The sequence below is a fragment of the Pseudonaja textilis genome, chromosome 2 (genome assembly GCF_049901715.1).
Source record: "Pseudonaja textilis isolate UNSWEBS1 chromosome 2, rPseTex1.2, whole genome shotgun sequence".
In the NCBI taxonomy this organism is placed as follows: domain Eukaryota; kingdom Metazoa; phylum Chordata; class Lepidosauria; order Squamata; family Elapidae; genus Pseudonaja; species Pseudonaja textilis.
The window spans coordinates 147,558,498-147,574,151 of record NC_141991.1 but is presented as its reverse complement, the minus strand read 5'-3'; the positions used below and the strand labels follow the sequence as shown (position 1 = coordinate 147,574,151).

At 42.8% G+C, this 15,654-nt stretch overlaps 1 protein-coding gene and 1 long non-coding RNA gene across 4 annotated transcripts in view; one reads left to right on the top strand and one right to left on the bottom strand.

The window, feature by feature from the left end:
* The window catches only part of IQSEC2 (IQ motif and Sec7 domain ArfGEF 2), a 156,491-nt gene extending 147,750 nt beyond the window's left edge, over window positions 1–8,741 (bottom strand). For all 3 annotated transcript variants that reach the window (XM_087925818.1, XM_026711515.2, XM_087925819.1), the window contains exon 1: window positions 7,818–8,741. In XM_087925818.1, the coding sequence (XP_087781944.1) occupies window positions 7,818–8,539 (722 nt within the window). In that variant the 5' untranslated portion in view covers window positions 8,540–8,741. The remainder of the gene's footprint in view (window positions 1–7,817) is intronic.
* Window positions 8,742–9,135: 394 nt separating this feature from the next.
* LOC148127155 (uncharacterized) lies at window positions 9,136–10,344 on the top strand. Its single transcript, XR_015741990.1, has 2 exons — window positions 9,136–9,274; window positions 10,181–10,344. It is a non-coding gene; the product is annotated as an uncharacterized LOC148127155 (long non-coding RNA).
* Window positions 10,345–15,654: the final 5,310 nt, after the last annotated feature.

Below are 15,654 nucleotides of genomic sequence, written 5' to 3'. Positions count from 1 at the left end.
TTTTTATGTAGGGTTGGCAAGAAGTGGGGCAAATCTACACAGAAGGGAGAATTTGCAATTCTTATGTTGTAGACTACACTGAATCTCTAAATTACTTAACAGGATTTTTTTTTTTTTGCAATATAGCAAGATGCTGTTATATTTTGTTTAATTAAAGGTATGTACACTTACTATACTACAAATATGCATTTCTCAGCTTGGGTACTCTGGAATTCCTGCCATTCAATATTAGGAGCCCAATTTACCCAAAGGTAGGATAACTGCACTCCAGGTACGCTCCAAAATTCTCTTCTATTTATTTATGTCCCAGGCTTCTTGAAAACAAAGAAAGAATGAGCCTCTCTTGAATTAAAGCTTTCCCTGTGTCTGAGTTAGAGTCAATGGTGATTCATCACACAGCAATTTTACTCTTTCTTTGCCACTCAGCTTCAATTTCAAATCTGTGCACCCTTCCTTCAATTCTGGGATTAAATCCAAGTTTAAAAAGATAGAGGCCCAAATTACAGACAAGCCACATCTCATTTGCCAGCTTCAAATAGCTCCTCCCCTTCAAACTGGGGAACATTTTAAGCAATACATGCAAGAAAAGATTTGCAGGCGGTTCCTCTTTCCCCTCCTCCCAGAACCAAATCAATCTCTTCTAACCAAGAAACCACAGACCCTAGGGGGGACACTCATCTGTTTTCCTATGTATCGTGGCACCAGTGCTTATGGTTTTCATGACTGGAACTAAATAAAATAAATCACACGCACACAAATCTAATGAACTACCTTCTTTCCTAACAGCACAAGAAGCAACTAAATGCAAAAGAACATTTGCTGGAGAAGATTATCTTTTTCCTCTCTTCCTGCTTTGGTTTCAAGAGACATCATGCAAGGGCCTAATCTCTCTGGAGAAAGCTCTAATGCTTAGAAAGGTGGAAAGAAGATGACCAGCAGCCACGTGGATGGACTCAATTACAGTAGTGATGGGTTCACTAATGGAAAACCTGAAAGATCAAGGTTAGGGACTGATCATCATAGAGAAAAATCTATGTATGTGGTCTCTAGGAATCAAAAATAATTTGATGGACATAATGGCAATAGCAATAGGGCTTAGACTTACAAATTGTTCCATAGCGCCTTACAGTTCTATATAATCAATCAAGGGTTCCTTCAACAAAAGGAGAAGCATAATACAAGCACTGCTTGGGATGTGAAATTGTAGTTTCCAAATATAGTTCCAGCTGACAATTTCTATATTCTGTGTAATGCTTTGATACTACCATGTTATTTATTTGGTTTTGTTGTGTTCAGCACCTCATGCAGAAAAATTGCAGCCAAGCGCCACAGATGAAGTACCATTCTGTTTCCTGACTGCTTTTTTTTTTATATAGTGGGAAAGAAAATCCCACCTTGTCCATTGCCTTATCTCTCTTCTGCACTCATTAAAAACTTGTCCATTTGACTTCCCTTCCAACTAAATTATCATAGATTATAATGGATGTTGATGGGGCCGCCTAGCATCTGGTAATTCCCATCAGAATTCGTAAAGGACAGAAAGGGGAGGCAAGTGGAGAAATACGTGTCATGATATTATGTCTTTAATACCATGAATTATATACTTGTGTCAAACACTGGGATGCGAGTATTTAAGTATTTTAAATCATATAACCGCATATATTTTTCCTTTTTTTCTTTCAGAGCTTGCTGCAGCAGACTCTGCTACATTTGAGTAAGCAAAAATATGTATTTTTATTTTAGGGCACATTCGAGTCAGCAGGCTGTAACAGTATTTTAGCAGCAATTAGTGGAAATATATTGGAAAGGGATATAAATTCAGATTTGCATTTCTATCATTCCATTCACAGGATTTACACTCAAGTTTACATTTATTAAAGTAATCTGATGCTAATCAAATAAATTCTGGCCTATAAAGCTATGTGAACATTTCTTACTCAATGTTCACTCGCAATTGCTTTTTGGTTTAGGACTAATCCATATTGCAATCTAGAGATACTATCTATGTAGTTAACAAGCCAGGAAGGAGCTCACTCTGAAAGAGCTGAGTTGGAGCTGACTGAAGTATCGTACTACTGACTTCAGATCCTATTGAAAGTGCCATCAGTTTCTCAGTAAAATGCTGGGTGGGGCAATTGCAGTCCATGTTTACTTGTTCAGGAATAAAGCACAATGAATTCAGTGAGACTTATTCTCAGGTAAATATAGACCTGGTGACTGACCTATAAAAGATCCTGTCTCTAGGGATGGTAGAGAGGCAGAGCTGTTTATAAAGGGATGTGTTGCTTTTCAAGATGCAAAATGTGGCTGCTTTCTGGAGAAACAGCTGCAAGAACATCTGCTGAGCAACCTCCCCAAGGGTAGGCAAGACTGTTTTCATGCAGACAACCACAACACCCAGAGAAGCAAACCACAATGCACCCTGACACTAACACGCCCAAACAATCCCTGATGAGTAGCTATTGCCTTCTATGTTTGTATAGAATAAATGGTCATAATTTTGTTGGGCTATGGAGAATGCTATGAAGTTTCAACAGTCCTGACAGCTGCTTTTTTGTGAAAGAGAAAGATTTTAGACTTCATAAGACCCTACTGACAAAAAGGCTAGTTCACACAAAAATGATCCTCTGCTTTGATTACTTAATATTGATTTGTAATTCAAGAAGTTCACTGGAGCTGGGAAAAGAATGAAATCTAACATGATTCCAAATTGCTGGAGCTAAATTTCTGTGAACCAGATCTAAATAGCTTACAGGCAAACCCCCCCCCCACACACACACACTCCAAAGTTGCATAAAACCAAGATGTGAAGAAAAGCTGCATGACCTTCTCTCAACCCCATTTCAGTCTTTAGTTAGGAGGCCTTCCATGTTGCTAACCAAAATGCATGAGTTGGGCAGTGTAATAAGATTTATTTACTCCTTGCTATCCATCTGCCCTACTACCCAATTCTAAGCAGCTACCCAACAAATCAATGTTTGATTAACATTCCAGGGCAAACTAGACATGATGCTAAAATAGGTGGTGCTTGGTTAAAAAGAACACCACAATCCAGGGTCCAATGCCTAGAATACCTAGTGACAGCTTGTGCCCATAACTTCCTTGTTTCTCCCGCAATCTATCCCCTCTTTTTACCTTCTATCCTTGATGGTGTGTATATGACAGAGAAAGCATCCATTCCTTTGGGGTCTTATGGAAGGCAGAGAGTTAGCAACCCAGAGCACCCCTAGATACAGGCAGGTTTAAATCTGCTCTATGCCTACTCCTGCCAGAAGATTACATGTACAAAATTTGAAATGCCAACAGTGGAGGAATGGTTTGTAAAGATGATAGAATTAGCATTAAATTCTGATTTAAGGGTTTGATGTTTAGAAAGTTCAGATACACTACGGAAAGAAGGAAATTATGATGTAATCTTAGAGGGGGACAAAATATAAATACAGTTATAACCCTCGTTATAGTTACAGTCATGTGATCGTTACAGTTATAAGCATAGACTGGAAGCCACTTCTTTCAAATCTTTTTTCTTTCTTTCTTTGCTTTCCTTATCTATTCCTTATTTTATTTATTGTTTTTGTTTCTTCTCTAAAATTTGTATTGTTTTTATCTTGTTAAAAACACTTTAATGAAAATTATTTAAAAAAAATAAAGCTACTCTTTTCCTAATATTAAGACTGGATTAAAAATGCCTGACTGGCCATATCTTCAACACCTTACTCACCATGTGACCATCCATTTTCTATTTTTATTGTGATCAAGGGTTATACAAGCTGATTACTGGCATAGTGATATTGCCTAAAATCCAACCTCATATTTTATATTAACAATATGCCTACCTCACAATATATACTTCTGTCCTAGAATAAGAAGAAAGGAAACAGGCATAACTGCTGTTTAAAAAGAGCGTCCATATTATTTTGTGCTAAACCTAGCCACAAACTAGCCATATGGGTTGAGTTTGCACAATACACAAGGCCAAAACGTATTTAGCAATGTTTTGATACATTATGTGAGTAGGCTCTGTGTTTGAGAGTTAGCTACAGCACACGGTAGAGCCCACAAACAGATGAACCCCAATACAATTGCAGTACTAACCCAATTTATAAACTCCCTGTATTAGACTGGGCCTCAGACTCCCACATTTCTGGCTATAAAGGATGCCGAATTCCCTTTGCTTTTTATCTCATGGTCTTGGGGTCAATGAGCTTGTGATTCTCCAGCATTACATAGTGCACTCCTCAGAAATATCTGATAACCTATGCACAACAGCAGAAGGTATCAAGGCAGAAAACCCATTGCTTCTCTTTTCCATTCACATATTTGCAAGCCATAGCAGTAGAGTATTGCATCCGATTGATTGCTCCTTCTATGTCTCAAACCCAGCAAGGTGTATTTTATGATGGACAGTTAGTTTCCTCAATTAGCAAACCTGCCCCGTTAACTGCCTCTGGAACACAGTCCAGCCCAGTGCTTCTAGCAGATTACCCAGATCTGTCTACAAAAAAAATTATAAAAAGCTGTTAGTAAAAAAAAAAAAAAAAACTGGGTGAGAAGATTTGAACCACATGTTTTGTCACATGCGGCAATCACAACAGACCAATGAAAAAGAAATTCCCTTGCAAATACTCCACTTGGAAGCAGTGTAAAAGGCAGTAGAGACAGACACCTCACTCTAACCCCCAGAGGTTGATAAGGATTGGGGCACTGGAAGACCTCTACTGCTCTCTACATGCTGTAGGAAGTTATCCTTTATAACACTAAACCCCGGATGACTATTTATCAAGGCAAGTATGCCTATTTTGTTACTCTTCCCTTGGCCTTTTAAGATAAACTGGTGTTAAATATCTCCCTATTGCAAACGAAGACCTGAAAGATGAATATTACTTTAAGACTACTGAACAAGATTAGAGCTGAAATGAAACCTAGAAAGGGGTTTTCAGGTAAGGTGCACCAGTCACACTTTTAACTATTAAGCTAAAATAACTGCAGTTACCAACTACATCTTAGAGACTATTTCCCTGCTCAGAATAAAAACAGAAAGGAAAGTCATGTTATTAGTTAGATTGAGGAAAGAGGGGACTGTCTCTAGTAATTTCTAGCTTTCTGCCAGCATGGAAAAAAAGGATCAGTCATTCCCCCCACCCCACCCGCATTGCTACTTCAGGCTTCTTTTTTTTTTAAACCTCCCCAGTGTTGGTAGGGAGTGGGTGGGAATGGCAAGACACATTTGTGCTGATTTTAAGTCATTTGCAGCATCAAACCACTTTGCTAATTTCTAACCAGAAAAAGGAGGCGGCAATGAGGAGAGAGAAAAGAGAGAACAGGAACGGCCAGATCCATCAATTCCTACCCCACACAGCCATCCCTATATCCATTCCTTATGAGGGAAGATGCTTAATTACGCAGGCATAACTGCTTCTTAGCTTTCAATCCAAGCTTGTGGACCATGAGAGTTGATCCTGTTCTGGAATCCATGTCCCAGATGCAGGGATGCTGGCATTCAAACTCTATGATTCTCCAGCTAGGAACTATCAATTATGGTGCACAGAGTCAGATGGCATGGCATTAAATCAGATACCCTCGTGCAGCATTCCCCAAACCAGTGCCCTCTGGATGGGTCTGACTGCAATCCCCATAACCCTCAACCAACCCCATACGTGGCAATGTGGTTATGTCATTCATCTCAAAACTGGGCCACTGATCTTCAGCCACAGTATTGCCAAGTTTCAGCTACACAATCAGAGAGCGCTTAAGCATAGCTGGCTGGGGAATTCTGGGAGTTGAAGTCCACAAGTCTTAATATGGCCGAGTTTGGAGACCCCTGGCTTAAGTGAAGCTTAAGGAAATATACATGGCTTGCAGGTTGTTCATTTCGTCCCAGAAAGAGCCCGGACAAGGAATCCCAGGATGCTCTGAGGATCCTGAGATCAGAATCCAGTAGTTGGAAGAAACAGAATTATCAGTTTGAAAAATAATGCTCTATAACATAATCTAGCTTTTTGTTAGGTGGTAAGAAGATCACAGGTGTGAATGTTGCCTCTGATAACAGCTCATTTGAAGGCTTCAGGCACGTCACTGTTCTCCTACAAATGTTGATTAAGAATGTAATACTGCTGGCCTATCTTGCATGGCTGCAACTATTCCAGTAATAATGTGGATAGTGCCAAATGTGTGATTATTATAATTGATTCTCACACCCTAGCAACTACACTCATTTTTTTCAAAGCTGTTTCCCCCAGAATAGATATATTATAATTCCTATCACTTTGAGGCTACATCGCCATGGATGATGAAAGTACAGTTCAACATATCTGAAGGACAGTGAGTTTGGAAAGATTTCTCTCTTTTCTCAAACTCACTAAAAAAATGCTTTTACTTGCATCTTAAGTCAACTACATCTCTTCCCCAGCCAGCGACCACATTTTCCTGAGCTCACTCCTCAGCACATGCCCATGCAGTACCATTTCACACCCACATTCTATGCATGCCTAGTCCCTTGTGCCTCAGTCTGACACCAACTCTCTCTGCTGGAGCCCATTGAAGTCATGTCCCACCAGGCACAGTTCAATGTCCAGATTGTGAGTTATCCCATTAAAGGAAGCTCTGGAGAAAGATTAGCCACTAAAGATTGGCAAGGCAAAAAGGGACATGGATACAAGTACTGCAAACCAGGCAGAAGGAGCAGGCCTTACTCAACATGCCCCCAAACAAAAAAGACAGAAGAACACAGTACGCAGCAAAAGAACAGGATTTACTCCATTAAAAGATTCTTCCCTATGACTCCCTAAGGCTAGGCAATTAAAATAGAATTCATCTGAGGATTCAGTAAACAGAAGGTCACTGGGGTTGCTATGTACTTTCGTTTAAGAATCACTCTTTGCCCCCTATGGGTTTTCTATGGGGAGGGAGGGAAGAGCCATGAAAGTTGTGGAGGGAAATATTTAGGAGCACCAATATGAGAAGAAAGGAATTCAGAGTTTTTAGAAGGCATGAATGTGAAATTTAAATTTGGGGTTTAGAGGGGTGAACAATGCCAGGCTGGCAAGAGAAAGCACTCCCCGGAGTGGTCTGCTGCAGCGGGAAAACCTTTTGTGCATTGTCTTCCCTTCTCTGCAGAAAAATGAGAGAGCCAAGCCCCAGCAAGGTGTTGAAGGAAAAGAATCCAGGTTGGCAAGTTAGGAAAGGAAAAAAAGAAAAGACAAGTGTGCTGAATCAGGGAAAGTGGTGCTTGAAAGTAAGGTTGAAGTTTGAAGGGTCAAAGGAAGAGAATGGGCCACAAAAGCTCCTGGGCAACAGGCCAAGGAGCAGCCTGCAGTGGGGTGGGGGGGAGGGGTCCCACCCAGGGTCCAATGCAGGGCTCTAGTAAGGAAAATCAGCTGAGGAAACAAAACAGACCCCACTGTGAGGGTGGCAGAGTAGAGCACCATCCACCTAATTATGGACGTTGGAGGCAGTTGGGCTGTGTGTCTGTGTATGTATGGCAGGGGCAAGGTTTAATTGTAGCTAGAAAGGAGGGAAGAAAGTAGGGCAGAAAGGTGACAAGAAAGCCGACATATAATATCTTGATTTCCCTCCCCCCCACCCCCCCCACCCCTGCACCGCACCATCCTCCAAAGGGTTCCCATGGTCCCTTGTGATGTTGCACGCACTGATTCTCCCTCTTGACTGTACACGACTCAGCCAGCATCCACCAATGGTCGCCTCAACCCCCAAGAGCTCCTGGAATCTGCTGCCCTGGGCCGGAAAGCTACCGGGGAGGAGGGGAGGAGGCAGGGCACTAGGTCAGGGGCTGCAAAAGGCTCGGACCAGCTTCTTACTTTCTCTGCAGCGTAGTGGCTGGGCTGGTACTGGCGCTGGTGCTGTGGCCTCCGCCTGCCCCAGGACTGGAGCTCCGCGACGCCCCGCGGTTCAGCTGCCCCCTCTCCCTTTCCCGGGGTGGCCGAGGGTACTCGTGCTCCTTCTCCCGAGCCTGATGGCACTGCGGCGCCCGGTCTCGATGCAACTGGCAGGGCTCCCTGTAGTGGCTCTCCCGGTTCTGGTACTGCCCATCCCGGTTTCCATAGTGCTGTAGGTCTCGTTCCTTGTCCCGATGCTGATACTGGTTCTGCCCTTCCCGCTCGGCTCTGCTTTGGTATTGACTCTCCCGGTCGGCTCGGTTGGAGTACTGAGCTTCGCGGTCCGTCCGGTTCTCACGGTTGGGATACTGGCCTTCCCGGTTCTGGTACTGCCCGTCTCGATCCGTGCGGTTCTGATAGTGGCTCTCCCTGTCCTTGTGGTGATACTGGGCGTCCCGGTCCCGGTCCCGGTCGCGATCTCGGTGTCGCTCCCGTTCTCGCTCTCTGTCTCCTTCCCGCAGGTCCCGGTTCTCTTGGCTCAGTTGCTCCAGCTGCCCTTCGAGCTCCTCGATCCGCCGCCGCTGGGTTTCCAACAGCTTCTGCTGGCTCTCGATGATGTTATTGAGCTCCAGCAGATATTCCACGGCGCGGTTGGGGTTTTCAGAACCGGGCACCCCGGGGCCACCTCCCGCTCCCCCGTCCATGGAGAGCGAGAGGAGAAGGGGCGCGCGGGCGCTTTGCGCTGCGCCCGGCGCCCGGCGCCTTCGGCTCCCGATTGCTGCAAAGGGCACCACCCCACGCCAGCTACAGACCCGCCCCGCGGCCCGCAGAGGGCTGCAGGGCTACGGCCACCATCCTGCCTGCCGGAGTCCGGGGGGGAGAGCAGGAAGAGGGGGAGGGGGAGGAGTCGCCGCCGATGCTTTTACTGCTGCTGCTGCTGCCGCCGCCTGCCTTCTCCAGCCCCGAGCGAGCCGCCTGTTCCTTCGGCTCCTGCCGTCGTTGCAGAGGCACTGCGCACTACGAGCGCACCGCCCGGCAAGCCCCGGGCGAGCCTCAGCCCAGCGGGAGGGGGCAGAGACGGCGAGGAACCTGAGGCCTGCTGGGCTTTTGCCGGCGGACTCCCGGCGTGGCGAGCTCTTCTGGGATGAAGAGGAGGAGGAGGAATGCAGGGGGCGGGGGAGAGGAGGAAGAAGAGGCGACGCGGCGGCGGCTGACTTGAAGAGACGCGCGGCACGCGGCTTGGTAAACTAAGTGCTGCCAAAGTAGGTAGGAAGGTCAGATCCTGCCTCCACCTCCGTCTCCTGAGCTTTGGGAGAAGGGTCAAGCGACCCCAGACTATAGGGTTGGGAAGACGGGAGCCTCCTGGGTGCGCTGCGTTTGTGAAGCCTTGTGGCGTGCTCCCCGAATGGCGCTGTGGGTTCTTCAGTTCCTTCCGCAAGGTACGTGACAAAGAATCCGAGTCTCCTACCCGCCTCCCGCCCCGCACTTTCAACAGGACCCCGCAGCCAATCAAACAGCTTCTTGCTGGACTGTACCTGTGGGACACTCTTGTTTGCGAAGACGTTAATTGCGCTGACACTTTGTAGTATGTTAGATGGCACAGGATGGTACCCCAGCCTTCTGCAAAGTACACCTTCCAGATGCAACTCCCATGATTTCCGCTCAGCACTGTCTTTGGAAAGTGTAGTCCAACACATCATATTTTAATAGAAGAGAATGTTTGAAGCTCAGGGTTGAGCTGTGGAGTCCTTGGTGCTCTAGAGCTTGGCTGTTGGCTTGTGGAAGTTTCATTACCAGACTAGGTAGCATTACCTAGTTTGGTAAGGATGAAATGTCTGCAAGCCAACAAATCAAGGTCAGGGAGCACCAAGGACTTCACAGACCTTTTAAAATGTACAACTGCAAATGCCCCCAACTTTAAGTACAGTCCATCAGACCTTAATATAATTTAAACCCTGTTGCCTTCAGTGGAATTAATCTTGTAATTAACTACGAGGGGTTGAGGAATATATAAAATATTTCAGAACTGAATGGTCACCATTTCAATATGCCTCATTTTGAGGTTCCAAAAAGCTGCTTCAGAATTAAAATCCCACTCACAACTGGCTGCTTCAGTCATTTTGGAAGTGTTTCAAGTTTAAAAAATAGTTTTGTACAAGGGGATATACAAAGTCACCTTATTTGTATGGTTTTGTTGACACTGTTGGCATAGTGAAGCATTTGTCTCAACAGACTTCCGTGTCATGAAGATATAGCAAATTGTTTGCTATTTAATTAATCACAGATACATATTTTATCACCAAAGAGGGGAAGAAAAATATGTGGATTTTTTTTTTTAATTTCAGGTGCCAAAACTGAGTTGGGCAGATGCTCCACCATTTAAAAGAAACAAAATGCCTGGTTGTGATATAGTTCAATAAAAAGAAATCCAAGAAAGCCACATTAAACAATTCACATGTTATTCATCAACAACTTGACATTATCTAAGAAGGAAGCAACATTATCTACAGCTTTTTGCCTCATATGCATATCCATATACATGTTCTATGGTACCCATATTGATTTTTAAAAACCCTGTAGTTTTATTTTTATATGCATACATATCCATTTGAATAATAGATATACATCTTTAAAAATGTAGGATACAATGTGGTACAAACAGATATACGCCCCTATTTTACTGTGAAGTACTGTATTCATCAGCTTTACAATTATCAGGGCAAATATGCAGGCAGAAGAATCATATGTAACAAATAGTGATAGGTAGGTGGGTGGGTGGATGGATGGGTGGATGGATGGATAGATATTTTCAACAACAAACATCTGGGGACATCTTGAAGTCCATTGCTTTCATCATTGCTTTTGAGCATCAAAATATAATAGTTACATTTGTTGGCTTTTAGGGAATATATGTAGCTTCTTTAAAAATATGTGCAATACTTTTTTACTATGAAAGATAAGCACAGATACTGGTAAGTGTTTTTGTTGTCAGAAGTGCACACATGCTGACTGTACAAACTTAACTGATTCTGATTTTCCTGCATAGGTATTTACACACACACACACACAAAAATCTGCTGTTTTTCTCAAATGTAATCATGTCCCATTTTGATACATTATGATCTCCAAAGGGGCACCATGGCTCAGTGGTTAAAGACACTGAGCTTGTCAGCTGAAAGTCCAGGTTCGAGACCTGAGCAACATGCAATGGGGTGAGCTCCCATTGCTTGCCCCAGCTCCTGCCAATCTAGCAGTTCCAAAACATGCAAATGCGAGTAGATAAATAAGTACCATTTCGGTGGGAGGGTAACAGTATTTTGTGTACTTTGGCATATACTCATGCTGGCCACATGACCACTGAATTGTTTTTGGCCAACGCTGGCTCCCTTGGCTAATAAACAGAGATGAGCACTCCCTCCTAAAGTAGACAGGACTAGATAAGGAAAACCTTTATCTTTTATGATCTTCACATAAGTGTAGGACAGTATCAGCTTCTTCAAACAAGACCATTTGTCTTAGTTGACACTGACATTGAAAGATTCAAAATGATGATATTTTTCCTGTACCCTAAAGATATCACACAAAAATGTCTTGGAGATGACACCATGTCTGATTACTTTAAAATTACTACAGCTGGAAGGAATTAGAGAGCAAGAAATCACAGTCCAGCCCTAGAAAAACTATGGGTACAGAATACTGAACTCCTAATAATAGTTAGAATTTCGATAGGAAATTTCAGGTTTCCAAAATTATTCACCAAGTTTCTTACAGTACTTTTGTAGAGCAGCCTGATATTATTATTCTGGTGTTTATTGCATGTGGTGAGTTGAGGCTGAAAGAAACACTGTTTATCTATAAATACCTTGGTTTAGTGTTTGCTGAAATAACATTGGAAATGCCTGCTTTTGGACAGGTCAACAAATGATATTGTGCAAAGAAGGAAACTGTCAAGTCAAGAGTGAAAGAATCAGGTTAGATTTGTTTGTTTGACTGATTGATTTATATGGCTGTCCGACTCATAAATTGAGATTGGGTAATTAACATAAGGTTGAAACAGAACAACCGACAAAAATAAAAGCAACAGAGAACATTGTACAACTGAGGCCAAAGCACAAAAATAATTTCCAAATGATAATATATTGTAGAAGATGTAGGTAGATTTGGGTTTGATTGTGTATTTGTTTACTGGGTTTACATCGCTGCCCATCTCATTTGCATTTAACTCTGGGTGGCATACACAATTAAAACACAGCTAACAATCACAATATTCAACCCTTAAAATTACCGTTAATCAAAGTAAACTAACAAAAAGACAGAGTGCAGTCTGAATTTACACACAATTGCAACAATGTAATGGGTTCCACATGTTAAGTTGAATTTGTTGGTTCTTGGTATTCTGTAAGCTTGGTTCTTTTCCTGCAGATGTTTCATTACCAGGCCAGGTGACAACATCGGTGCAATGATGCAACTGCGAGAAAATATCTAAGTTCAGGGAACACCAAGATCTTAACAAAATGCTACAGGCCCAACACCTGGCTCTACACTTAGGGACCAAAGATAAGTTTTCAGGACTTAGTATAAGGGCAACAAGATTCTTCCAAGTTACAGGGTGTATGCTGTTCCATATGGCAGGAAGTCATGCCTCCTGGGTATGTATGTGTGATCTATCTATCTATCTATCTATCTATCTACCGTGTTTCTCATATAATAAAGGTGGGTGTTATTTTTTTTTGAGCCCCGAAAAAATGGCTAGACCGTCTTTTGTGAGGTGACTTAATCCCCCCCCTTGCATCTTTGGGCGGGTGGGCGGTGATGGCTTGGATGTTGACCTCAGCGTTGATGGGGCACTTCGTATCGGGGTCAACGCAGGCAGCACCGTATCTGGGTGTGCAACAAGAGTACTTCCTAACAGCAACCCCCCCCACCATTCCCCCCAATTCGCATGTTTTAATATAGGCCTTAATTTGGGGGGAGGGGCTTAATTTCATTTCATGCCTATAAAACATGCTGGGACTTCCTATTGGGGAGGCCGTATTGTTGGAGAAACAGGGTATCTGTCTGTCTGTCTGTCTATCTATCTATCTATCTATCTATCTATCTATCTATCTATCTATCTAATATTAAATATGTATATGCTGCCCATGTTCCTTTCTAAAGCAGTTTTCAGTGGTTCCACCAAATGGCATTGTTTCATACAGTAGAGGGGATTTGAAAACATATTGGATCTTGTGGGATAGGCAGAAACACTAGGAAATAAATAGAAACATGGATTCTTATTTGAACATACACGTATAAACCAGTGGTGGTATTCAACTGGTTCTGCCCGGTTCTGGAGAGCTGATAGCGGTGATGAGCAGCAGAGACTAAACTGGTTCTCTCCACTGCTCTGTGTTTGGCCCACCCACCTGCCCAGGCTCCCATACTCACTTTTATGGCCAGAATTCAAAGTGCAGCTGCTTTGCACAGCATAGAATAGCTCCGCACAGCAGCTGCTGCAGCGACCGGCATCGTGCAGCTTACAGGAGGTGAGTTAGAACACCTTTGCGCCTGCGCAAATGCCTCTGCACCTGCACAAAGTGCGTGTTTGACACGTGTGTATGCAAAGTGTGTGCACACGGGCAAAGCACGCCCACCAAGCTACGCCCACTGAGCTGGTGGCAACTTTATTTGAGTACCACCACTGGTATAAACTGATTTGAAAAATGGATCAGATTATATTTCAGTATTTGAATCCACTTAAAAAAATGGGATAGTCAAATCAGTCAGAATTTCCACATTCAGATCTATTAGGACTTGAACCACACATGTGTATGCAAAAAGCATCCAAACAGGTCAGAATTGCTCCTTTAGCTCAATTGGTTGAATCATTATGATCTGGATTGACTTAGAATCAACTACTTATACCAACCCAGTAAAAATAAACACTGATTCCGACTGTAGTCAAAAATCAAAGACTATCTATAATTATGTGTCTTTCCAATGATCTGAGGGGTTTCCACAAAATATCTACACAGTAGGCATATGTGTGTGAAGGTTTACAATATAACCTTCATTGCTCAGGGATAATATCTGAAGGCAAGATAAACAGGAAAACAGTATATGTTTTCTTCTTCACTCATTATATATTACCATTGTATAAACCAAAGCTTGCATTTTCAATAGTCCTCTCTGTTAAGGTCCTCTCTCTTAATAGTCCTCCCCTGTTAAGTCTCAGTAATCTGATAATTGAATAAATTTAATATTGCATGGGGTAGGGCTGGGCCACTTGTTTATAGCATTTCAATTGACTGCATTTATGTCTGTGTGCATGCCCATGTGGGAAATGAAGTGGATAATCCCATTTCTAAGCCAGCAGGGGAAGCTCCCAACTAGTTAATCCAATGGATGTCATAGTATTATAATTGTGGTTTAGAAGTAACAGATACTTGTTAGAATCAAAGGCTTCCAACACCTTTGCTATCAAGTTAAAGAGGCCATTTGAAGATTCCACACACCTCCAGTTATTACTGAATACAGATTGATAGGTGTTTCCTTCCATTTCTGAGAAGGCAGCAGAAATCAAAGCCTACTCAGTGTTACCTACGTTTGTTTATCCAGAAGAAGTGAGAAGCATCAGAAAACTCAAACTCTCTGACAAATGTAGGTACAGGACAACATACTAGAAAGTTTTCTGCTGTTGCATAAATAACCCACATGCTAAGAAAATCAGCAACAGGCAGATTCAAGCCCTTGAGACTAGTTGGAACTTTTGTTCAGACAGTTTCAAAGTAATTAGATCTACCTTGCCCATAACAGGCCCAACTCCCATCTCCTGCTATCTAGCTGCCAATCATTCTCCAATCATGAGGAACTGGGATTTTGCAATGTCTCTGTGTAGCTATGGCTATGCTATCATAGGGAATTACTTTTCTCCTTGCCAAAAGTCATACTGGTTGAGTCTTGAACCATTAAGCACAATGTATTCTATTCAGATCTCCTATCCATTGCTTACTGAAAAGACGGGTAGTCCTTTACTACGACAGTTCATTTAGTAACCATTAAAGTTACAACAGCACTGAAAAAAGTGACTTATGACCGTTTTTTACAGTTATGACATTTCCAGCATCCCTATTTTGATCATGTGATCAAAATTTAGATGCTTGGCAGCTCCTTCATATTTATGACCACTGCAGTGTCCCAACGTCATATGATCCCCTTTTGCAACCTTCCGACAAGCAAAGTCAATGGGGAAGCCAGTCTCACTTAACAATCGGATTACTAATTTATCAATAGCAGTGATTCTGTTGTTGGCAAGAAATGTCATAAAATGGGACAAAGAAAGGTTATAAAATGGAGCAAGAAAGGTCATAAAATGGGGCAAAATTCACTTAACAAATGTCTCACTTAACAACAAATGCTGGGCTCTATTGTGGTTGTAAGTCGAGGACTATGTGTAAAAAGGACTATATAGATTCTATGACTCCTCCTGATGCTCCAAAGCAGTCCTTAGAAGAACATAAGAATAGCTTTCTAACAGGATGCTCACAGGCTCACATTCTAAATTTGTACCTGATCCTGGTACTGGAAGAGGTGGATCTGTATTACTGAGTCTATAAAGATGCAGGGGGCATATATCCCATCCTTCATTGTTTGGCTTCTTCCATATATGGGGGTGGCATGTGAGTATCATTAATGAGAAAGTTGTGACTGGTAGGTTTCGACAGTGCCCACAGGGTATTGTGGGGTATCTGCTATTCCTACATCTAGCTTTTCTGTGGCCTTTCCACTATTTTAGTGTTGATGTGCTTCCTTGATGCTAGGGAAAACTGCACTCATAGAG